Genomic DNA, 22,770 nt, shown 5'->3' with positions numbered 1-22,770 from the left:
CCAGAGGCCCCAGGGATGAGGCAGAAACCTTAATGAGTCACTATGGGCCATTATACCCCCTCCTTTCCCCACCCCAGTCACAGTCACAGATTCAGACACAGTATGTGGGGACGGAGTCCTGGCTCAGGCCCACCTCCAGTCCTGGAAAGGTGGCCCACAGGAGTCACCACCAATCCTGGATAACCGATCCTGTACCTGTTGCAGACCAGGTACAGAAGGGTCTTGGGCAAGAGCTTGTCACCAGCCAAAAACCTGGTAGGAATCCCACTGTGCCCCACCCTCTTTGCTCTCCTAAGCCCTTTCTTCCCTCTTAACTTTCACTTCTTTGGTGATCGTTACAGGGGTGGGAGGGGGTGAATGTGATGAATGTTGTTAGAAAGAGGTGCCCTGGTGACCCGATGGAAATAGGCGTGGGCAGTTTTGTGGCAGGTTGTCTCAGACGGGTCAATTCTCTAGCTCAGGCTCCAGAGTATGGTGTTGGCTGGTGTCATAGGAACAACGCCCACAGCCGTCTCTGGGGGGAGCTTTGATTGCATACAGGTTTTGAGTAGTGTCCCTCGTGGGGAGATGCAGAGGCAAAGGAGGTGTGGTCTATGTTGGGGGCCAGGCAGTGGGCAGAAACAGAAGTGGTCCTAATCCATTCTGAGGGGGGAAGGAAAAATAGAAACAGTCCTGATCCACACGGAGGGCAAGGTGGGGGCAAACAGAAGTGGTTCTAATCTGTGTTTATGGATGGAGAGAGACAAGGCAGAAACGGTCCAGCTCTGTATTTGGCATTAGAGACAACAGCAGGCTCTGACTGGGTGAGAGGACAGGCAGAGGCAGAGGTGATCCTGGTGTATTTTGGGGTGGAGCCAAAGGCTTACTGCTGAGCAGTGGCAGCAGCTCTCTCTTTGATCTCACCCAGTAGCCTCCAGAGAACCCTTCCTACAGCGCTTCGATCACCTTCTCCATCACAGAATGTCCCTAACAATCGGGCTCCTAGGGCTGACTTGGCCCAAAAGAGCAGACAGGGGCTTCTCCGAGTTAGCGAGAGCTCAGGACTAGTCTAAAAGGCCTCACGTGCATATTCATTCACACTGTTTTTCCCTTCATAAGTCTGCACACGCAGCCTTCTGCCCTTTTCCAACGTTCCACAACCCGCCAGTACTCTGGGCGCCTGGAACTGGCGGTGACGTTGTTAGCAAGCCCGGCCTTAAAAAGTTCCCTGCCCGGCTCCGCCTCGCCGGCAGCCGGCTCCACCCTACGCCCAAGTCCCAGGAGGCCACCGACTCCGCCCAGCGCTGCGAACTACAAGTCCCGCTGTCCCTCGCGCAGGCTCTCCCGCCTCTCCCGCGCCCCCAATAGGCATCGCTTTGTGAGTCGGCTAAGACTGCCTCCCATTGGTCTCTCCGCCTTGTCAGTCACCTGGGAGTACTGAGGGGCGGGGCGGAGATGGAGATCCGGATCCGGAGCGGCTGAAAGGCGGAAGTGGAGGCCGGAGCCTGGGACACCGCCGGGGGGAGAGGAGCGGAGCCTGTCCAAACCCCGGCCCCAAGTAACGCCGCTGCTCCGGAGCCACAGTGAGTGTCCCTGTCCCGAGACTCATTGTCTCGCTCGGGTTGAAGTCTCTTCGGGGCAGCCCTTCCTCCCGCCCATCCCCGGCTCAGGGAGATACTGACCCCTCCCCCGACCCGTAGCCCCCTCTTAAGGAGCTCCCCAGGCGTCGGGGCAAAAGGGGAGCCTTTCTTTACTTTCCTTACTTGCCCTTCGTGAGCCTTGGGAAACCCTCCTAGCTCTCCTCTGGCCTGTCCAGTCCAGTTGTGGGAGGCAGAGACCCTAAGTTCCGCTCCCACTGCTCCCAGAATTGGAGGAATCTTTGCCAGGTGTGAAGGAACCTGTCCCCCTTCTCTTTTAGAGGTGGCGAGGAGTGCTGTCTGTCGCCGTTTTCCTTCCAACTATCCCACCAAAACAGTTGTCCCTCCAACCCTCGAGGAATTTTGTGTCGATTTCCTGGAAGTGGGGGTGGGGGTCCTGGGTAAGACCATTCTACTCGCACACGTTCCCACAACTCCTTACTTCCTCTCTTCCCTCAAGCCAGAGAGCCAACCAAGATCTCAGCAGAATTTAAGGTCTGGGTCACTTTAGGAATGAGCTGTCTTCTCCTTGTCTTGCTGCCTCTGCCCCCAGCCCTGCCCTCTAGTTACGTTGTTCTCTAGCTGTGTTATCCTCTGAATGTATCCCTCTTCCTGCTTCTGAAAAATTTAGCTGAGGTTTGCTTTATCCTAGTTACAGATCACAGATCTGGGTGGATCTGCCCATTCATTATCTTCTCACTCCCCTCCTCCTCCCCCCATGCTCCAGGCTCAGGGCTGTCCTCCTAGAGCATATGAGTGGTTTCCAAGCTGCCTCAGAGGGACGCTCCTCCTGCGACTCTTGTCTGCTGGTCTTTAGGGAAGAGAAAAAGACCAAAAATGAGGAGTCTGAAATTGAAGGGACTTGGGCCATCTCTTTCACACACACACACACACACACACACACACACACACACTCCCCTCCCTATTCAACAGGTATATGCCACTTCTAGTCCCTGGGTCTATCTCCAACCCCTGCTGGACTTGGGCAACTTGTAAATTATAGAAGAATAAATTGAGATCACAATGACACCTACTGGTTTTTAATGTGCTAATTTTTGTAGCCCAAAGAGTTCCCATACATGCCAGAAAGTGCTTATTCCCCCAGCCTTTCCAAGAGACGGCCATACTGACATCTGATCCTTGTCTATTGCTTGGAACTTAGGTGTGTGAAATGGCTGCTGTCTCAGATCAAGCTGGGAGGTTCTCTGTTATGTGGCCAAAGTACAGGCCAGAGACTGTACCTTAATGAGAGCAGCCTGACTCTTTGAGGCCATGACTGACCCTAGCTATCTACAGCAGAGGAAGGGAGGGAAAACCATGCAATCTTTGGGGATTTCTGTAGCTCTTCAGTGTTCTAGGCTATCTTTTCTGCCCTTGGATACTGCTTACAAGTGCTAAAATCTTTTCACCTTGAGATCTTTTTGACAATTTCTGGACAGTATAACTGGTGTCTGACTCCTACAAACTTTTGAGCTAGACCTGGGATGCACTTACTTCATTTTTTACTGAACAACAACAAAAAAACTTCCTTATTAGGGTCAACAGTCAGATCACAAGTTCTCTTATCTGTGTGTGCTTCCTTGGAGGGTCGTTGGAGACTTCTGTGGCCAACCCAGTTTCTCTAATCTGGTCAGACTGTGCCTCTGAGGGCAGAGCCAGAGAGGTCTGACTGCTTACCATCCATTGATCTCTGACCAAACTTACCTTCTCAGTAGTAGGCTGTGGTTTCTGGAACTCTTTGAGAGTGCCAGGGTGAGGCTGGCCAGTCTTTGAGGGGACCTTTTTTTGTCTGGACGTGCTCTCCCAGCTCTGATTCTGAAAACAGGCTTTTGAAGGAGAAGGTCTCCTTTTCAGAGAGACAAGGAAAGCACCAGTGCCCTGAGTGGTTAGGCAGCCACTTCTGGCATCCAGAAATCTCACGAGATCTGACATTGCTTGGCAGAAAGAGAGAGGGCACTGAGTGGGACAGAAGCCCCTCCTTTCTCATGCCTTTACTCTCTTCCCTTGCCTCTTAAAACTAGTGGGTCTTTTTCTGCCTTGATACTATAGAGGGGCGGTAATAACTAATTTTTTATAAATCATTTTCAAGTTGCAAGGTTCTTTTCTCACATGTTCCTCTCAGAGTCTTAGGAGATAGTGGGGTTTGTATCTCTACTTTAGAGATGATGCTGAAGGAATTTAAGTAGCTTGCCTTAGATCATACAGTTAGAAAGTGGTAGAGCCAGGACTTGGTTTGGGATTAGATGTGCTGCATCCTTCCTAATGGTGGGCCCTCTTTTGGTCTGTTTGTTAAAGGAGTGAACATGCAAAGTGAGCAGGCAGCAGCCCAAGCGCAGACCCTTAAGCATTCCTCATCATTGGCACTCCTCCTCAGCTGCTGGTTTTCGTCCCTACCCCTACCCCACCTAGCCTCTTTCTTGATCCACTGTTTCTCTGCTTCTGGGGACCATGGCAGTTATGAGTCCCCAGTCAGTACCCTTCAGGGCCTGAGAGTTTGCTGACATCGGCATGCCATTAATTTATTAGGAACCTGAAAGTTGTGATGGCTACAAAATGAAAGTAAAAGTGCGTGGACTCAGGGGTCCCTCTGGGCACAGTTAAGGGTGTGGGGAACCAGCGGAGCTGGCATCTGCTTAGCCCTCTGATTCCCCTTTGGTGCTGCCTCCTGCTTGCAGGTGGAAAGAATGTGGCTCTCCACCAACAGCTCCTTTCACTAGAATTTATATGGAAACAGCAAGGTCATAGATTTCAACTCAGCCCCACCAAGCAAGTACTTCCTAGAAAGAACCTTCTTCTAACCCTTGCCTTTGAAGAGAGGCAGTGTGATGGGGTGGAAGGCATACGAGCTTTGGAGGAGCCAGACCTGAGTTGTCATCTGGAATCCCCCACTTATCAGTTGAGTGGCCTTGGGTTTGTTACTTGACCTGGCTGAGCCTCTGTTTCTTCCAGTAAAGTGAGGATACAAAATATCTTGCAGAATTAGAAACAAAGGGTAAAGAAGCTAGTCTAGTTCCTGGCACAAAACAGATACTCACAAAATAACAATTTTGTGGGTCCTTGGGGTTTTGAAGGTACATCATAACTCATCCATGGGATTCTGATTCAACATTTGTACCAAGGGTTGTTGCTGTGATGCCTGGTACTTTTCTTGTTTCATAACAGAATTGATATGGGTTGTGTTCCCATTTTACAGAATAGAATGCCAAGGCCATGATTGTGCTTCTTCCATTGGGGTTTTCAGACCCTGCTGGGGTCATGTGCTGTGGATATTCAGAGCCACAGACTAGGTGAGGTCTTTGCATCTTCTCGGCACTTCAGTCTCACTCAGTTTTAAACATTTTTATATTAAAACAGTCCTGGATCTACTATAGATTGGAATGCAAAATTTGCATGAGTTTAAGCTAAAACAGGAAACTTGAGGACAATATTTTGGTTGCAGCAGGCTGCTTTGTGTTCGACTCTCACATTCCTGGGATTTTGCATTTTCTCTCTCCTACCTTGCTTTAGTCAGGAGTACTTTTGTTGAGGCTATTTGAGAAACACAGCTTCAGGTAGGATTTGTAAACTAGAATGTTCCCAAATCCAGTGCCTTGGCAGAGGAGAATCTGAATATTTCTTAAGGAGTCCTCCGATTACTAACCTGGTATTACAAGATATTAGTTTTTACAGTAAATATCCCCATCTCCTGTATATACTGTGTTTCCCCGAAAGTAAGACCTCGCCGGACAATCAGCTCTAATGCGTCTTTGGAGCAAAAATTAATGTAATTAATATAAAATTATATTAGGCCAGTGTCATATATTATACCCAGTCTTATATTATAGTAAAATAAGACCGCGTCTTATATTAATTTTTGCTCCAAAATACGCATTAGAGCTGATTGTCCGGCTCGGTCTTATTTCCGGGGAAACACAGTAGGAACAATATACAAGAAAAGCTAAACTTTTCAAGCTATGTTTAATATGTGCCAGGCACTCTGCAGAGCCATTCGCACAAGCTGATTCCTTCCATCCTCACAAAAGCCTCAGGAGGAAGGTATTCCGTTTAATCCCCATGTTATGGTGGGGAACTCAGCAGTAAGTGCCTGAGCAGGGGACAGAATGGAAAGTCTGGGCTCTGTCCCCTTACAGCACAGCCCCTCCTTGCCCCTCCCCAGGCTAACTGTGAGCTCTTATCCACCTCACCTTCCTGGGAGCAGCACCTCCCTCCTTTTCTCTCAAAGCTCAGTTGGAATGTCACTTCTTCCATGAAGCCTTCCATCCCTGCAGGTAGGCTGAGGGCTTTTCTCCTCCCTGTGCTTTCCTCCATTGCCCCTTGTCCACTTCCTGTCAAGTGTGTGATCCCGTACGGGCACCGATTGTGTCCCATTTATCTGTGTGTCCAGTCCTCCCATGTCTGCAGTGTGCTTTTTAAAGGGCAGACATTCACACCTGCCCTGGAAGCAAATGCCTGCCCCTTTCCTTTAACACACACTTTCGAAGCTCAGCAGCTTGGATGTGGTGACCTGGGCTTCACACTCACAGCCCTGTGATCCCAAAGCCTGGACCATTTCTTCGGACCGTTCTCTAGAAAGGTGCTCACAGATAGAAAAGGAAACAGGTAAATAGGAGGAACGTTACAGTGTAGAAGATCGAGGAGCTGTGGAGGAGGCGGGGAGAGGTCCCCAACTAAATTCCAGAGGGTAGAGCTTTCCAAATCTCCATTTCCAGTGAAGAGTTTCACTGGAAAAGGCTGGCATGGCTGTGGCCTTCCATCGTCTTGTTGACCATCTCTGCAGCTGCGCGTGGTGAGGCAGCAGCGCCCCCAGGCCAGGGCTCACTTAGCGAGGGTCAGTGGAAGTGAGTTTCCCTCTGGTCTGTGGTGCTGCTTTGCACATCCGCACAAGGCTCCTTTTTTTGGGGGGTGGGGGGGCCAGGTGGCGTCCACGGTACAGATGCACAGCGGTGAGGGCAGCCCTCCCTTGTGTAACCCACAGGTCTGGCCTTTAAATCCCCCTGCCCTGTGCCTGTGGGGTTTGGGTATCATCTTCTGCTGGTCTCGAGACTCCTGCCAGGACTCCCACCAGCCTCCTTCCCACTCACCCCTCGGCCCAGCTCCCTGGAAAGTTAACTTGTCTTTACGAACAGGAGTTTGTGGTCACTGGAGTCCTTGGATCTCTTTTTGTCCCAAGATGAGCCACCATTTTCTTTTAAAAAAATAAATAAATAAACTTTTTATTTCAGAGTAGTTTCAGAAAAATTGTAAAGGTGGTAGAATTTTCTCCCAAACCCCTGCACCCAGTTTCCACTGTTACTAACACCTTGCTTTGTTTAGTATTGTGCATTTGGCACAGCTGATGAAGCCGTGTGGATAACATTAACTAAAGCCCATACTTTATTCAGATTTTCTTAGTTTTTAACCTAATGTCCTTTTTCTGTTCCAGGATCCCATCCAGGACACCACATTACTTTTAGCTGTCACGTCTCCCTCCTTAGCCTCCTCTCGGCTGTGACAGTTTCTTAGACTTTCCTTGTTTTTGATGACCTTGACAGTTTTGAGGGTACGGTCAGGTATTTGATAGCGTGTCTTTCAACTGGGTTTTGTCCGATGTTTTTCTCATGATTAGATTGGGGTTACAAGTTTTTGGGAGGAAGACCACAGAGGTACAGTGCCGTTCTCATCCCATCAAGGGAAATATAATCAACAGGCCTTATCAGAGTGGACGGCAGCCTTGGTCACCTGGCTGAGGTGATGTTTGGCAGGTTCCTCCTCTGTGAAGTTGCTGTCTCCCCTCCTCCCTCCCATACTGTCCTGTTTGGGACAGAGTCACTAGGTGGAGCCTACACTTGAGTGGGGAGTTCGGCCTTTCTCCTGGAGGGCAGAATATCTCCATGAATTACTTGGAATTGTTGTGTACAAGAGATTTGTCTGTTCGCCCCCATTTGTTTACTTATTCAATTATTTATATCAGTATGGACTCACAGATACTTATTTTACACACTGATTTATAAACCAATGCTGCTTTATTTTATTGCTCAAATTGTTCTAGTTTTGTCCATTGGGAGGTCTTTCAGGTCTCTTTGACTTACCCCCATCATTGTGGGGTTTTTTGGTTTTCATTTTTTGAGCACATCCTTATTTTGCAGGCATTAGGATATGCCTTGTGTATATTTCCTGCCCCAGTCCTACAGTCAGCTGCGTCTCCAGGGCCACTGCTTTTTTAGCAAACATTTCCTCTAGGTATGTTGATGTGGAGTTACACGGATGGGTTTAAGTTATTTCTTCTCTTGATGGTTACTAATAGTCACTGAATACTCTGGAATTCGGTCAGATAGAGATGCACCTGGGAAACCCACTGTGTGAGAATCCTGGGAGTTGCTTCTTTACTCACCCATTCGTATTTCTCATGTCCCTGCCTAATGCTTTGCGTGATCCAAAAAACGGTCGGATTTGATATTTACTCTGGAGTTCACTATCCACTTAGGAAGATGAGGTAATAATCCTTTTCTACTTCAGGCGCTAAGTTCTCCAGCCAAACTTTCCAGGACTCTGGGTCTCGGAAGAACACCCACGTGGACTGGGCTGGCATTTTTTTTTTTTTTTTTTGGCTGCCACTCACAAACGGACCTCCCCTTCGGGAGGGTGTGTGCAGGGCTTATGGCTCTAGGCGGGCTCAGGGCAGGCTGTCACTTTGAGCTGTGATCCTGAATCATTGACTAGCTTAAATCCTTCCGTTGAATTGTCATCCCTCTGAAGATGTGTAACTGGAGCCCTGCTGGAAACACTAACTTGGGATCTTAACAGGAGTTGGTTTACAAGCCTCTTGCCTTCTATTCATAGCTCCATGTGTGTCCTCTTCAGGTGGCTCTGTCAGGAGCAGCCCTGGAGTCGGGGAGGACGTGGGTGGCCTCCCTACCCCTGGCTGCTTTCCTAGTTACCAGTCGCTCTCTGAGCTTTGCCGCGGTGATTAATGACTCCAATTTCCAAACCGCTAGTATTTTCAGCCTGGTTTTTAAAAGGAACTCTGGTTTTTTTGTCAGCTGTCCTAGTCCTGTCCCCTCCCCCTCTTCACAACTGAACCACCTCTTCCCTTTCCTGAAAGAGACTTTGAGATGTTTTGTGTTGTGGGCCCTTCTTTTTTTTTAAGGATCTAAAGTTTGCCTGGTTGGGGATTTCAACTCACTGCTGAATTTTTTTTTTTATTTTTTTTGGATGGTGGTGGTCTCCTCCATTTTTGTGGCTTTGGAAGCAAGTCTTCAGAGAATACATGGTTAGGGTTGTTGACAAGACACAGGACATCAGGTATGAGCAGGACACTTGTGAAAGTTGTAGTTTTAGTCTATTGGATGCTCTACCCAAATCCCACAGACTGGGTGGCTTATAAACCAGGAAATGTATTTCTCACAGTTCTGGAGGCTGGCCGTCCGAGATCAGGGCGCCAGCGTGGTTGGGTTCTGATGAGCTTGGGTTCGGCCAGCTTCTCACTGTGCCCTCCCATGATTGAAGGGGCAGGGAAGCTCTCTGGTGCCTCTTTTAAAGGGGCTCTGCTCCCAATCAGGCGGCTCTGCCCTTGTGGCCTGGTCACCGCTCAGGCCTCACCTCCCAGTGCCATCACCTTGGGGATTAGGATTCCAACGTGGGTTTTGGGGGACGCAAACATTCAGCCCATAGCAGATGTCCAATCAGCATTCTCTCCAAATGAGGGGCTCTGAAGAGTGGAATGCAAGGAAACTGGCAGCAAAAGGAATGCGTGAATGGTGTCTGAAGCTTTCGATAGAGGAATCCACTTCCTTCACGGGGACTTGGCGGGACGGAGCGTCCCTGTCCTGTGTACATCGCTGAGTGCTTGCTCTGAGCCAGGCCCTTGGCTAAGAGTCTTACGAGGCCTCCTCTTCCCAGCAGCCCTGGGAGATGGATACCAGTCTCCCCATTTCACATGTCAGGAAATGGGTTCAGCGACACAACACCAGGTCACCCTAATAAGTGGTGGCTCTGGGACTTGAACTGAAGTTTGTCCGAGTCCAGCATTTACTGTCTTCACTCCTGTGCGGAAGGAACCTATCTGGGGTAGTGAAGTGTCTCCTCTGCTGGGCTGTGGCTCTGTTTGGGGATCTGAGCTGTCTGGCAGAGAGATGTGTATTTAAGCTTTCAACTGCCCCCATTCTCTTGCCAAACCTAACCAGGCCTCGGCACACCACATCTATGAGCACCTACTGTGTGTCAGGCTTGATGTGTTGTGCTGTTAAACCAAAGGAAACTTACAGCCTAGCCTTCGAGAATTGTACTTTGTGGCCCCTTTCATCTACAAAGTGCCCTTAATTACTCTCACCTTCTCACTCCCAACCCTCAAGCCCCCAAGTTCGCCAATCTCTTGCCACCCACAACAGTCTTCTGAAAATTTGGGGTCATGGAAATAGAGGTGTGATTCATTCATTGAAACTTGTGCAGGCCCATTCATTGCCTGGTTTCTTCACCTGGCAGCATCCTACATTTTGTTCAGCAAAAATTACGGAAGAAAAAGTTGGCCTAAAATATTGTTCTTTGGCACCCAGGCTCCGGAGAGCAGCCATGGTCCCTCAGATCTCACAGTGGGAACTTTGACCTTATTTCTTGTTAGTTGGGCAGCCTCTGACCACAGTGTGTGCAGTAGCTGAGCAAGAGGAATTTGGTTTGTTGGTATCTGATACCGGATTCTCCTTCCCCCTGCTTTCCTCTAACGTGACCTCTGTCCTCTGCTCTCTGTTTAAGAGCTGAGGGCAAGACGAAGAGGACAGCAAATTAAATTGGCTTTCTTTTGATTATTGTTTTTTTATAAAGACCGGAAGGGTTTGTGAGAGGTGTCCGTTGCTGTTGTTGGTATGAGTAGCTGGATGGACAGGTTCTGCTGATGACCCTGACCTTCAGCAGAGGTTCTTGGAGTTTTTCTGGGCCTGGGGCAGCAGCACAAGTGACAGCTGTCCTGGCTGGTACTCCTGGCCCTACAGAGACCCTCCTGAGACAGAGGGGAAGACAGGCCTGCATTGATGAGCTTCCAGTCAGAACTGTGCTAAGTAAACAGTAGCTGCATGAGCAAAACAAAAACGGGGACTTTGTGAGGCTTGTGGATCAGCAGGGGCCTGTGTCCCTCCAACTGGCTTTCACATAACTTGTGCTCTGTCCTGGGACCACAGCAGGCGTAGGTTGGGGCCGGGGAAGAACCTGTGCCGTGGCTGGCTCTTTCTTAGCAACCCACCTGGCACTGGCAGGTGGTGGGCTGGGTGGTGGGGTGCAAGCCATCACCCAGCCTCAGCCCCGTCCCCACCATGTCCTGTCGCTGGGTATGTGCGTATGGATTTGTGCTGCAGAAAGTGGACGACTTCAAGTTGAGCTTCTGCTTGAGGCTTCTTGTAGAGCTGCCCTGTGTGGGGCCAGAGAATCTGCCACAGCCTTGCTGACTGAGCGGTGCTGAGTTGGAGGCCAGGCCCTCGTAGGGGGAATATCCCCTTGGGAATGTCATTGTTAGGGCCCCTGGTGCCTCTTTGAATCAGTGGGCAGGACAAGCCTTGCTGGTGCAACTTCAGGCCGTCCCATGTCTGGCTGACCTTCCTTCTGAACCTGCCACCCAAACGCCTGGCTCCTGCTGGCCCTCAGGACCGGGGAATGAGAAGCCTAGAGCTGCCCATGAATCCTGGGGCTCTTCTGGACAGTATGGGCAGATCACACGGACCAAGCTGTGTCAGCAGCTGCATGGAGATGTCCCCCACCCCACCCCCAGCAGCCTTCTTCCCTGTGGGTGCAGGAAGAGAGGCAGCAGGGGGTGGAGCTTTCATCCCTGGGCTGAAGTTAGCGCTGACTCTGCTTCCCTCAGCCTTCCCAGGGAACCCATCTGTTGTCGAGAGCTGAGAAAGCAGCTTGGAGCTCAGGGAAGGGTTTCTTGGTGTTCTTCCAGGGCAGGTATTCTGTTCCTGGAGGGGCTTCCACCTAACGCAGCTTAGCATCTGTCCCGAATGTCCCTGCAGGCCTTCCCACACTAGGGGAGGCACTGCAGGAGTAGCTGTGCTCTGTCCTGGCTGACAGCTGGCAGGGCTCCAGGCTCAGCCTGGACAGTGCTGAAGGACCACTTGGTCGTGTATATGCAGGGTTTAAACCTCTTGATGCCCCTGCACACTTGCCCCTTTTGCAGGTGTTGGCGGCCTCAGCTAGAGCTCTCGTGGACTCCCTCAGGGCCTTGCTGTGTCGTGCAAGTCTAGGCACTCAGCTCCACTGAAAGGGGAGTGAGATGAAACTGATCCCAGGTAAGAGGGTTAGGTGACTGGGGACAGATTTAAGGGCCTGTCCCAGTGGTATAGGACCCAGCTCACTCTGAGTCCCCCTCTGGGATGATTTCCCTCCCTTCCCCCGGGAAAGGGGGGAGTCCTGCTGTGGCTGTGTAAAGGCGGCAACCCCTTCCTCTTCTGTTGCCATCTCCCTACTTACGGGTGGGATGAGGAACCCCAGCCCTGGCCTGACACACTCCATCAGAGTGTTTCTTAAATCTCAGCCTGGCTTCCAGGGCCAAACTGCCCGTTACACTATCCCGGGGAGACAGAGCTCCTGTGTGGAGCCATCGCATCGTCCTGGTCACACGGGGGAAGACACCCCTCGCTTTGATTCCATCCGCCCCACCCCACAGCCCTTTTTCCTCTTAACTCATTCTCTGACCTGGTTGGAGAGTGCAGACCTCACACTATCATAACCTTCCTCGTCATTGAGAAGACATGAAAATATTGGCTTCTCTTTTTAGTACGATGAGGCTGTAAGCAACTCTACAATTCTTTAGCCCACAGTTCAGTACAAACAATAAATATATCCTTAATATATACGCAGCAGTCGTATTCGTGCTGAATCCCATTCTCTTGTTTGTTTGGGTATCGTTGTTCTCTCTTGGTCTTCTAATTTAGGCGTCATTTTTTCTATTGTCTTTGTTATCCTGAATTTTGTTATACTAAAGAGGAGGCAGAAAATATTTTATGTACAGGGGAGCTAGATTGATTTCATATCATTTGGGAGCTTTAATTTCTCATTATTGTATGCAAATTCTATACCAGAAACCTTGTTTACCTTTTTATTGACACGTAACTTACATATAGTAAGGCTTACAAATCTTAAGTGGACAGTTTGCTGGACATTTACATTTGTATACATCCATGTATCTGTCTCCCAAATCAAGATATAAAACTTTTGCATATAGCAGTGTTCTCTTTTAATTTGATATAAACTCATTTTTTCCATAGTTAAAGAGCCATATTTTATTAAAGCATACATAGAAGGTGGCAGCCTCCGTTATTCCATTTACAATTGTCCTGGTGGATGTAATGACATTGGTAATATTCCTGGGTTCTCTATCTCTGATGAGGGAGCCTTGCTGGAGTTATGAGTCCTGTGCTCAGCCTCTGCCACCACCTGGCTGTGACCCTGGGCAGGTCACCTTACCTCACCTTCATCTCCTCTAATTGGGAAGGGGAGGAGTAGGTCTTGAAGGACCTTTTGAGCTTTGACAACCAATGAGTTGAAACTAGTTAACCTTTTAGTAGAATAAACCTGGCACCTGTTGGAACCTTACCTTCAGCCTAATACTGTGCTGTGTGTGTGATGCGTTGTTTCATTTAACCTTTCCAACAACGATAAGGGACTGAAGTCAACAGCGGTCACTTGTCTAACTTGGCCAAGGTCACTCTGGTGGTAAACAATGGAGCCGGCATAGACCAAACCTGGTTCAGTGTCCCAAGTCCTAACCTGCTACTTGTGCTGGGAATGTGTGTAGGTACCTCCCGTGGCTCATGGCTTATGTTGCTACAGATTCTTCTTTCCCCTGGGTCTGCAACCAGCTAGAGGCCCCGGTGACTCTGGCAGAGCACAGCTGCTCCTGCTGAATCTGCCCTCTGGTCCTGTGTGTGGTGGTGGTGATTTTCCCCTTGGAGGAAGAGCTGCGATCTTGAGTCTATGGGTAAATCAGTTCCCTGGTGATCTGAGCTTTTAAGGTCTTCCACCTTAGCCTTTGAACCTAATTACCTCTCTGTGTCCCTTTGCATTCTCTTTAAGCTAACAAGTTGCTCTGCTGTCAGCTTAAATTGCCCTACTCTTCTGGTGTTAACTTTTCAGGAATGCTTTTTTTCAGAGTAAAGTGTCACTAGCCAGAATCACCTCCAGGGAAGCCTGGGCGGGGCCACGTGGTTCTCCCCGCCCCTGCACCCCCCCCCCCCCAGGCTAACCTTGAGTGAGCCTTGGGTGAGTGAGCCTCTGGTCAACAGAGCCTGACGGGTGTCCCTAGTCAGCTCACTCTCCAGCCTGTGCTGGGACTGTCAGCTAGAGGAAGTCGCTGAAGCAAACAGGAAGCACGAGAGACACCCGTCAGCTTTGGAATTGCTCACCCTTTTACCGGGAAAGACACAAAGTATGACGCGGTGACTTCATGGATTAGAGAAGAGAAACGTGCAATTTTTGAATGGAGGCCGGAGGAGAGGGGTCACATTCCAGCAGCGCCCGGAGTCTTGGAGAAGGCTTCCATTGTTGAGTGAAGCCAGGAAACTGTCCCCACCCCTAATCTGATCCACCTGTACGGTCCACAGCGCTGATGGGGGGGTGCCTTTCTGTCTCTCGCATTGCTCCTTCCTGTATCACCTGTGGCTCTTGTGCTTCCATCAGCTGCCTAGAATCACTTGGGGAACTTATTTGAAAAACATTGATTTCTGGACTCCGCTGCTAGAGATTCTAATTCAGTTGGGCAGGGTTGTTGTCTGAATGCCCCAGGCGATTCTGATGAAAACGTTTGCGACCCACTGATCTGTAGTGTCCAGAGCAGGGGAGAGCGGTGTCCTTTTTCTTTCTCATCCCCCAGAACTGTGTGGGCATATGCCCGGTATGCCTGTTCACCGGGCCAGAGTATTGAGGAGCTTGGGTCCCTTCTGCCCTTTCATGTGCGTCTTGGGAAAAGGCATAGGGTATGGCCCAGTCCTTGCATTCGTTTCCTGTGCAGATGCGCGGTTACGAATGGCGTTCCTTCTCCATGGCCTCCGAACAAACCAGGGTTCTAATTTGGAAGGGGTGGGGAACAGGCCATGCCAAAGAGAAGCTTTTGTCATGGATCAGAAGCTACCCATTGCAGCAGCTTCATGAAAATATCCAGGAGGAAATCCATTCTACTTGTCTGTTTTTCTTGGTGCTGAAGAGACTAGTTAAAAAAAAGAAAAACAACAAAACTTTGGCCCATTCTGTATCTTATAAGAAATTTTGACTACAACTTTGGCTCTTAACGATAATTTGATTTTTGACTGAAAGAAGACTTTCACTGCACCATTTTTGGTTATAATTCTATCTCCTGACTGTACCCGTGGATGATTCTTGTCGCCCGTGGGAAAGAAGAATTCCCACAGTGAGAGTCCTTCCCTAGGGCGGCAGGCCAGCTCCTCGTGTGAGTTCACCTTGACCGCCTGCCCAGGAGGGGACTGGGCAGCGTGAAGCTTCCTGGGGCTCTGGGTGCGGCCCCCGCCTGTCTTAGAGAGAGAGACACACACACACACACACACACGCACACACGCGTGCGCCGGCTGGGTGGGTGCTCTTCATGGCAAAATCAGCTTCCTCTGTGCTTTTGTCTGGGAAGGTTCGCCACCTCTGTTCATGTGATCACCAAGTGGGGCCAGGAAAAGCACGAGGCAGCAGGCCATAAAGAGTGCCAGGTGTGCCTGCTCAGATGTCTGGAAGGCAGGACCAGCATCCAGGTGGAACATGTCACCAGCCAGTTTGTGCTAGGCGGAGCGCTGACAGCGCTGTAAAAAAAATCAAACAAATGCAGATACCGGCCGTGCCTCCAAACCTTCAGAACCTCCAGGGACTGGCTGCACAGGTGATTCTGATGTGTAGGCGAGTGGAGAACCACTGCGTAAGAGTTGTTTGTCTCTCCTTCCAACTTGTTAAAAAACCGCGTTCTGTGTGGGCAATTTTAGAAACCCACTGGTTTGACAGGGACAAGACTTAGATGTCGTCTCTATTTTTCTTGACTCGTAGGTGCTGTTGACTCGTGCTGGTAGCCCGCAGCTGCAGCTGCTTTGTTTTTTTTTTGGAATTGGGGACTTCGCCTTCTGTTTCCCTCTCCCCACTTGTTTATACCTCCTTCTCCAGGGCCCGAGCCACACTCCGTTGCCTAGTTAAAATTCTGTCACGTGGATTTGTGGTAACAACCAACTTATAATTCCATTGTCGTTCCCTTCTTGCTGTCGCCCTGCCTGGCCCTGGGTGGCTCCTCCCATTGTTGGGAGTCCTCAGGGACTGCAAGAGCACTGTGACCGTCTGCCAGAGCCAGACCTTGTTGGGCCAGCAAAGCTGCTGCCACAAAAGAGTCTCATTCACTCAGCAACCCTGAACCAAACACGGGGTGGGTGTTGCCTCCATCTTTTTTCCACAGCAGGGAGAATGGCAGGGAAACAGCTGAGCATACACGCAACCCGAGTTCCCTGGACCAGGCTGTCACCTGTTTGCTGGGTGGCCTTGAGCAGGGCATCAGGCTAGTCATCTGACATAGCCTTTGTTTTCAAGTGTAAAGGAGATAGTCGTTGTATAATTGCTCAGTAAATGTTAGCTGTCCCTGAAAATTATTTCATTTGATAAGCATTCTTTGAATTCCCCATGTGTACCTAAGTATGGTGAGGAAGGCATCTCAGAGAAGCCAGAAGCGTAGACCTTGTCTCAAGGGCCATAGAGTCTTGCAAAATCATTGAGGGGAGGTGAAAAGAGAAAGCATCTTAAGCTATAAAGTATTTCAAAACTGGCGTTTCTTGTTACTAATTGAGGGCCCCCTCCGCCCCAAATACTTCCTTCCTTGTACTCTTGGAGAAGAGGTGGCCCCATTTCAAACCTCTTTTCCTTTGGTGCTGTCCAGAAAGGAAACTCTTGTTCCTGGTGAGTGAATCATTCTTCCTGAAGCTCGCTTTTTGAACGCGTTGCTGGGAGAGCTTGGACGTGAAAACCGATTTGAGGTTGCACAAAGCGAGCCTTTTGCTGGCAGCTTCTTGCACAAGCGTAGACCACTGCTTCCCACAAACAGCAGCCCCCTCTTCATTGACACCCTTGTCCTGTGACTATAAGGGAGTACGTTCCCCTTGCTCAAGGGGCAGGTCAGGGCTGTCCTTGGGATCCTGTTCCAAAGACCCCTCCTGCATAGACTATTAATGCAAAGGGCAGTGTGATCACAGTCTTTTCTTTCCGACTTGAGTTCAGGCTCTGGCCAGAGCGTTCAGGACCTGATACGTACTCACAGTCCTCGTTCGTAAAACATTCTGGATATGTTCTGATATCGTTTAGTGTAAGTCTTCTAGAGGCTTCTGGAGGTAGACGCCTCATCCTTCTTTGCAGTTCCAAAACCTAACAAAAGAAACCTTGCACCTCCTAAGCCATCACCAGCCGAGTGACTAAGACGTTAGTGCAGGAACAGCAGCTGCTGAGGGTGCAGGTCTTGGTGTCCCGTGTTTGTCTCCGCCCCCCATGCCTCTCCCTTGTTCTTCTGCGTCACCCTCTGCCTCTGCCAGTAGAGAATGGAACTGAGATCTCTATTTAAAAGGGAAATTTGGCAGCCGTTTCTGACTGCCAGCAGAGCTCTGGCATTGGTGTGTGTTTGGTTTTGTGTGTGTTTTGTTTTTTAATGTGTGTGAGACTTCTAGCCCATAAAAATGAGAGCACTGCAGGGGGAGGCTCGGATGAGGCTTAGATTCCAGTGCACAGTACAGGCTCAGCTTGAAAAAGTCAGCCCTTCTGGAGAGGGCAGGACAAAATGGCTATTTTGATAACTTGCGCCAGCCAGGCGCTGCTCCCTGAGTGCCCACGAGGTTAGGCAAGCACCTTGTCTGATGAGCTTTCTGCTGGGACTCCCTGTGCCCTGATGGGCCTCTCCACCCATGCTGGCTTTGCAGAGGCAGGTGTGCTCGTAGCCACCAGACTGCAAGTTCATTGTGTGTTGACCTCCATCCTAGTGTCTTCCTGGGCGATGTTTTGGTACCCCAAGCATCCTGTTGACTTCAGTGTCACCAGACTGGCATATGCCCATTCCTGTCCTGTGCATGCATCTATGTGAATGCACATAATTTGGGATTGGGAAGTCAGTGTGTTTGCTCAGAAGCATGAGCCTAAAGTGGGGAGACCACTTGTCTCTTTACTGCTCAGATGGTTGTAGAGCAAATATATTTGTGGTACAGCCTAGTCAGGGCTCTTCTCCTAACTTCTGGGGGTGGAGGGCAGGGAATTGGGGTGATGGGAGGCGGTCAGCTAGGTCTTCAGGGAGGGTAGAGGGAGACACGTGTGATTTAAGAAGGGCTCATTGCGCAACAGTCTCTGGGCTAACCCAGTGCTTCTGATTTCTCCCCTGCAGTTGGAGGCCCCCCTCCCCATTAAGTGCCTCTTTGCATAGCACCGGCCCCGCCCCCACGCTCACTGGTACCACTACAGCGGGACGGGCCATGGCGGGTCGGGGAGGTGCAGCGCGACCCAACGGACCAGCTGCTGGGAACAAGATCTGTCAGTTTAAGCTGGTCCTGCTGGGGGAGTCCGCGGTGGGCAAATCCAGCCTCGTCCTCCGCTTTGTCAAAGGACAATTCCACGAGTACCAGGAGAGCACAATTGGAGGTGAGTGGTACAAGGTGGGGGGGCCTCAGGGAGGCCAAAGAAATGCCTTGGCATTGAGGAGAAGGGAGCTACTTGCCCAAAGAGACTAAACCTACCTGGGGCGGCAGCGTCTCTCCTCATTTGGGCCCTGGAATCAAATCCAACAGCTGGTCTCCATGCCAGAGTCCCAAGAATTAGCTGGGAGTCAAAACTGCCTTCCTCTCCTGGTTCTCTCTCTTTATTTGTGTCACCTTGGCAAAGACCCTTCCACTGACCCAGCCTCTGGGAAGGGAGAGGCGGGGTCTAGACCTCCGTGGGTCCTTCTGACTGTGCCAGGCACTGCGTCTGCCCTGGCCTCTCCCACTTTCCAAAATGGGGAAATGGCCTGGTGAGTGGGCTGATATTTCTGAAGCTGACCTTTGCCCTTGGGCTCAGAGCCTGCCACTGATTTCCCAGTGGTCAGCATTGAGGGTGTAAGGGTCTGAGCTCAGCCTCCTGCCTTAGTAGCCAGTGTAAACCTTGAGGGGCCAGGGCTGACCTTGGGCTTGGGTCATCCTTTTCTCTACCCTCTTGGTTGGTAGGAGGTTTCCAGGCAGCTGGAAACAAAACGGGCCATGTCAGCAATCTCTGCTGCCTCCTCAGCACTCGGGTCAGGAGCTGGAGAGGGGGAAGTGAGGCGGTGCCCCGTGCCCTCAGGGAGGTGGGGGGAAGGCAGATGCGAGAGTGGACTTGCAAAAGCAGCGCTCTGGGATCCTCTCTGGGTCCTGGGCAAAGGGGACTCCACCTGCCTGTCCCAGCTCTTGGACTCCTCCTTTGAAGCATATGCACAAGTGTCTTGTTCCCCTGCCTCCTCAGGCCAAAAGTAGGGTCACTCTGTTCCCTGAAGGTCAAGCCCCAGGGTGGCCAATTAGAAATGGGTTAAGGTCAAAGCTGGGGGGGTGGCTAGCCAGCGTCCCTGGAGGTGGCAGGGGCGGTTGTGAAGCCAGCCGCCCAGCCTCCGCCTAGCAATAGAACAGCCTGTACTTTCAGGCGTCCCCAGCATAGCTAAGTGTATGAGAGTGTCCTCAGGAAACAGAAGGCCAGTGGCAGCCCTGGGCTGGAGCACACTGAGGGGATAGGGAGGTTTGAAATTGGACTGTTCTCTCTGAGGGAAGGGAGGAGGAGGAAGAGGGTGGGCCCACCCGGCTGAGCTAAGAGTCAGGTTTCCCCTGGGCTTTCTGTCTGCTGCCCCTTTGCCGCATTCCTCTTCTGAGTGCTCCTGAAATGGCTCAGGTGCAAGCCGGCTGCCCTTCTTCTCCTGCCCTTGCTGAGTGTGGGTCTGTAAAGTCTGTGCATTCCACAGCCCCCTCGACACAGACAGAAATAGAAATTCCACCAGCCCTGCTCAGGCCTGCTTGACCGCCATGTCGGGGGCTTTTCTGTGCCCATCTCAACAGAAGGCTTCTGAGTGCCAGAGCCCAGCTGCAAGAGTGGAGATAAGTGGGGGTGGCTTCTCGAGCTCCTTCTTGCCTGGTAACACCACCTTCCCTCTTACAGCGGCCTTCCTCACACAGACCGTCTGCTTGGACGACACAACAGTCAAGTTTGAGATCTGGGACACAGCTGGACAGGAGCGGTATCACAGCCTGGCCCCCATGTACTATCGGGGGGCCCAGGCTGCCATCGTGGTCTATGACATCACCAACACAGTAAAGATTTTCCCTTCTTGACCTTTGTTCCTGGATGTGATGTGGGCAGATTTCCTGTTGTTTGGGGGTGTCTCACCAGGATCACTTGGGCTCTGCCAGCGCGAGCTTTTCCAGGGAGTGGCCTGGGCAGAATGCCTCTCTGTCCCTTTGACATTTGGCCCTGTCTCCCCAGGATACGTTTGCACGGGCCAAGAACTGGGTGAAGGAGTTACAGAGGCAGGCCAGCCCCAACATCGTCATTGCGCTCGCGGGGAACAAGGCAGACCTGGCCAGCAAGAGAGCCGTGGAATTCCAGGTGGGGGGCATGGAAAGGGCTTGGGGGAGGCGTGAGCAGCTCCACTCGGCTTTCCCCAGGCCCCTCAGGGGCTTCAGGAAGGGCCCTATGGGGAGGCAGCAGCGGCGCTTCAATCTGCCGTCCTCATGACTCGAGCATGGACCGACGGGGGTTGCCTGCCTCTCCTTGGCGGGTATCGTGTGTGTGCATACGGGGAGCTGAAGCCTCTGCTCGTTTTTTCTGAAAAGTGACTTTTTAATGAAATTATTGAAAAATACTTTTTTTCATGTAATACCAGCATGTAGGAAAATTTAAACAGCACAAGAAGGTATATAAATGAAATTTAAGTCTCTAATCCTAGAAAATCAATCTCTTCCCCCTCCCCGCCCCCACCCACAGCTCCTCAGTTTCTCATCTTTCCAGAAATAGGCACATGGGTATGAATCCCTTTCTTTACATAGATGGGAGTGTGTTCTACATACTATATTTTTTTACCAGTCCCTGACTGCTGGGCTTCTAGGTGGTTTGTGCTGCAGTCAACATGCACATACTGCTGTGCTTTGGTTCAAATGTGCAACGGTATTTGTAAGATCACTTTCTAGAAGTATTGCCTGGCCTAGTGATGGTGAAGAACAAGAAGGCGGAATGGACATAGGGAAACCTGAGTCAAACCTCTGCCAGTGTTTGTGAGCTGAGCGGTGCTGTACCTAAGTGGGGGGTATGGGGCCAGATGTCTCAGCGGAACCTGGAGCAGGAGAGCTAGCAGCCTGAAAAGCCCCTGCACAATGTTGCTATTGTGTAGAAGGCACTGTGATCAGGGAAGATTTGTTTTTATCCTGGGCCTCAGCCCCTACCAACTGTCAACACTTCCCTCCCACCCACTTTCTCACCTCTGTCCAAATCAGGAAGCACAAGCCTATGCAGACGACAACAGTTTGCTGTTCATGGAGACATCAGCAAAGACCGCAATGAACGTGAATGAAATTTTCATGGCAATAGGTGAGCTGCCTCTTCTCCCATCCCCACATCGGGGCATAGAACTTGCCTGCTGTTCCGTAGTAGGTCCCTTCACCAACAGATCTTTCACCATTTTTAATATTCTGATAAAATCATTTTCTTCTTCATCTGACTCTCAGATATAGATAGTTCACTCCAGAAGTTTCTAAAGCCTGGGCCAAAGTCTCAACATTTCATTTCCTGACCTCTTAGCTTGCCACCCATCTAAAACCCTGTGTCACCATCCTACCCACTTAGGATTTTTTTTAGGCCATTTGGCTCTGGAGTCATCCTGCCTGGGTTTGAGTCCTTGTTCTACCACTTATTAACTCTGGGTTTGGGCAAGTCATTTAACCTCTCTCTGCCTCAGTTTCCTGAAACACTCAGAATGCACCTGATACATGGAAGTGAAGCCCTCAGTATGTTCCTTATTGCTGATTGGGTGGTAAAGGCCAGATTCCATTCAGGTGGACTTGGGAAACAGTATTGGCCTACCCCCACAAACATTTTCTCCCTCCTCTCCCAAACAGCTAAGAAGCTCCCCAAGAACGAGCCCCAGAGTGCAGCTGGTGCTCCAGGCCGGAACCGAGGTGTCGACCTCCAGGAGAACAACCCAGCCACCCGGAGCCAGTGCTGCAGCAACTGAGCCCCCTTGCCCACCCACTGCCCCCACCTCCGCCTGAATGACCCGACTGGAATCCACTCTAACCAATCGCACTTAATGCCTCGGGCCACCACTGCGGGGGCAGGGGGAGGGGTCCACCATGATTTCACCATATAATTTTGATCATAGGCCGGAGTGAGTTATTCCACCTGCACCTTTCTGTACAAATACTAATTCAATTTTAAGTCTTAAGTCACTTTTTTAATATATATGATCTTCTGCTCTTCCCACTTCCTGCCCTTTCTACTGCTCTCCCACTCTCCCTTTGCTGGTCGTAGCCACGGGCCCCTGTTCCTCCCACCCTTGTGTATGGGGAGGCAGGGGTGGGAGCAACTACCCTCCTTTCCTCTTGCTGATTAGCAGACTCAGCAAGAGCATCCATATCCTTACCGTGTTTGGAGTGGGCTTGGTTCTGGGTGGTGGGGCAGGCGCTCGGGCTAGGGAAGGGAGAGGCAGCTCTGCCTTCAGCTGGCTGGCATCAGGCTGCAGCCCCCCACCCCCACCCTTCCACCCCTGATTCACAGATGGGAGAGAAACCACAGCATTATTGTGACAGCCACGAACCCACTGCCCACAACCCACCCCACCCTCCTCGTCCTTGGTCACCCTGACTGACCTCTGGCTCTGAGCCCTGTTCTGACCAAATCACGATGATGAGTTTTTGGGGGTGGGGGGGTAAGGGGGGTAGTGGGAGGGGATGGAACCAACTTTTTCTGTATTTTGTATTGTATGTTTTCTTCAACATGTAACCAATCAGTATCTTGTCAATATAGTCAGCCGATCGATCGACCTCCGCTTGTCTTGTCTTTCTCTGGCAGAGCTTATCAGACCATATCCTCTCTAGCTTCCTTGAGGTTAATTTACAATGAACCACTGAATTTTGTTAAACAAAATCCACCCCCCACCCCCCCAATGAGGAGATGCTGGTGCTCATGGTAACCA

General features: G+C 50.7%; 1 protein-coding gene across 2 annotated transcripts; it reads left to right on the top strand.

Annotated features, from left to right (window-relative positions):
* The first annotated feature begins 1,403 nt into the window (after nucleotides 1-1,403).
* On the top strand, nucleotides 1,404-22,618 carry RAB5C (RAB5C, member RAS oncogene family). Of its 2 annotated transcripts, XM_019747592.3 has the most exons (7): nucleotides 1,430-1,562; nucleotides 11,758-11,869; nucleotides 17,974-18,227; nucleotides 19,743-19,894; nucleotides 20,067-20,189; nucleotides 21,074-21,167; nucleotides 21,695-22,618. In XM_019747592.3, the coding sequence occupies exons 3-7, from the start codon at nucleotides 18,062-18,064 to the stop codon at nucleotides 21,808-21,810; spliced, it is 651 nt and encodes a 216-aa protein (XP_019603151.3). In that variant the 5' UTR covers nucleotides 1,430-1,562; nucleotides 11,758-11,869; nucleotides 17,974-18,061; the 3' UTR covers nucleotides 21,811-22,618. The 2 variants fall into 2 exon arrangements, with proteins under 2 accessions (XP_019603150.3, XP_019603151.3); XM_019747591.3 differs by lacking the exon at nucleotides 11,758-11,869 and having other exon boundaries at nucleotides 1,404-1,562.
* Nucleotides 22,619-22,770: the final 152 nt, after the last annotated feature.

The sequence above is a fragment of the Rhinolophus sinicus genome, chromosome 12 (genome assembly GCF_057876585.1).
Source record: "Rhinolophus sinicus isolate RSI-liver-muscle chromosome 12, RSI-T2T, whole genome shotgun sequence".
In the NCBI taxonomy this organism is placed as follows: domain Eukaryota; kingdom Metazoa; phylum Chordata; class Mammalia; order Chiroptera; family Rhinolophidae; genus Rhinolophus; species Rhinolophus sinicus.
This window is presented reverse-complemented; position numbering and strand designations above follow the sequence as displayed.

Bases quoted from the DNA above. Each gene is read 5' to 3' on its own strand.
- RAB5C (XM_019747591.3), top strand. From the start codon at position 18,062: ATGGCGGGTCGGGGAGGTGCAGCGCGACCCAACGGACCAGCTGCTGGG. The intron at 18,228-19,742 runs GTGAGTGGTACA...TCCCTCTTACAG, and splicing joins CCAGGAGAGCACAATTGGAG to CGGCCTTCCTCACACAGACC. The intron at 21,168-21,694 runs GTGAGCTGCCTC...TCTCCCAAACAG, and splicing joins TGAAATTTTCATGGCAATAG to CTAAGAAGCTCCCCAAGAAC.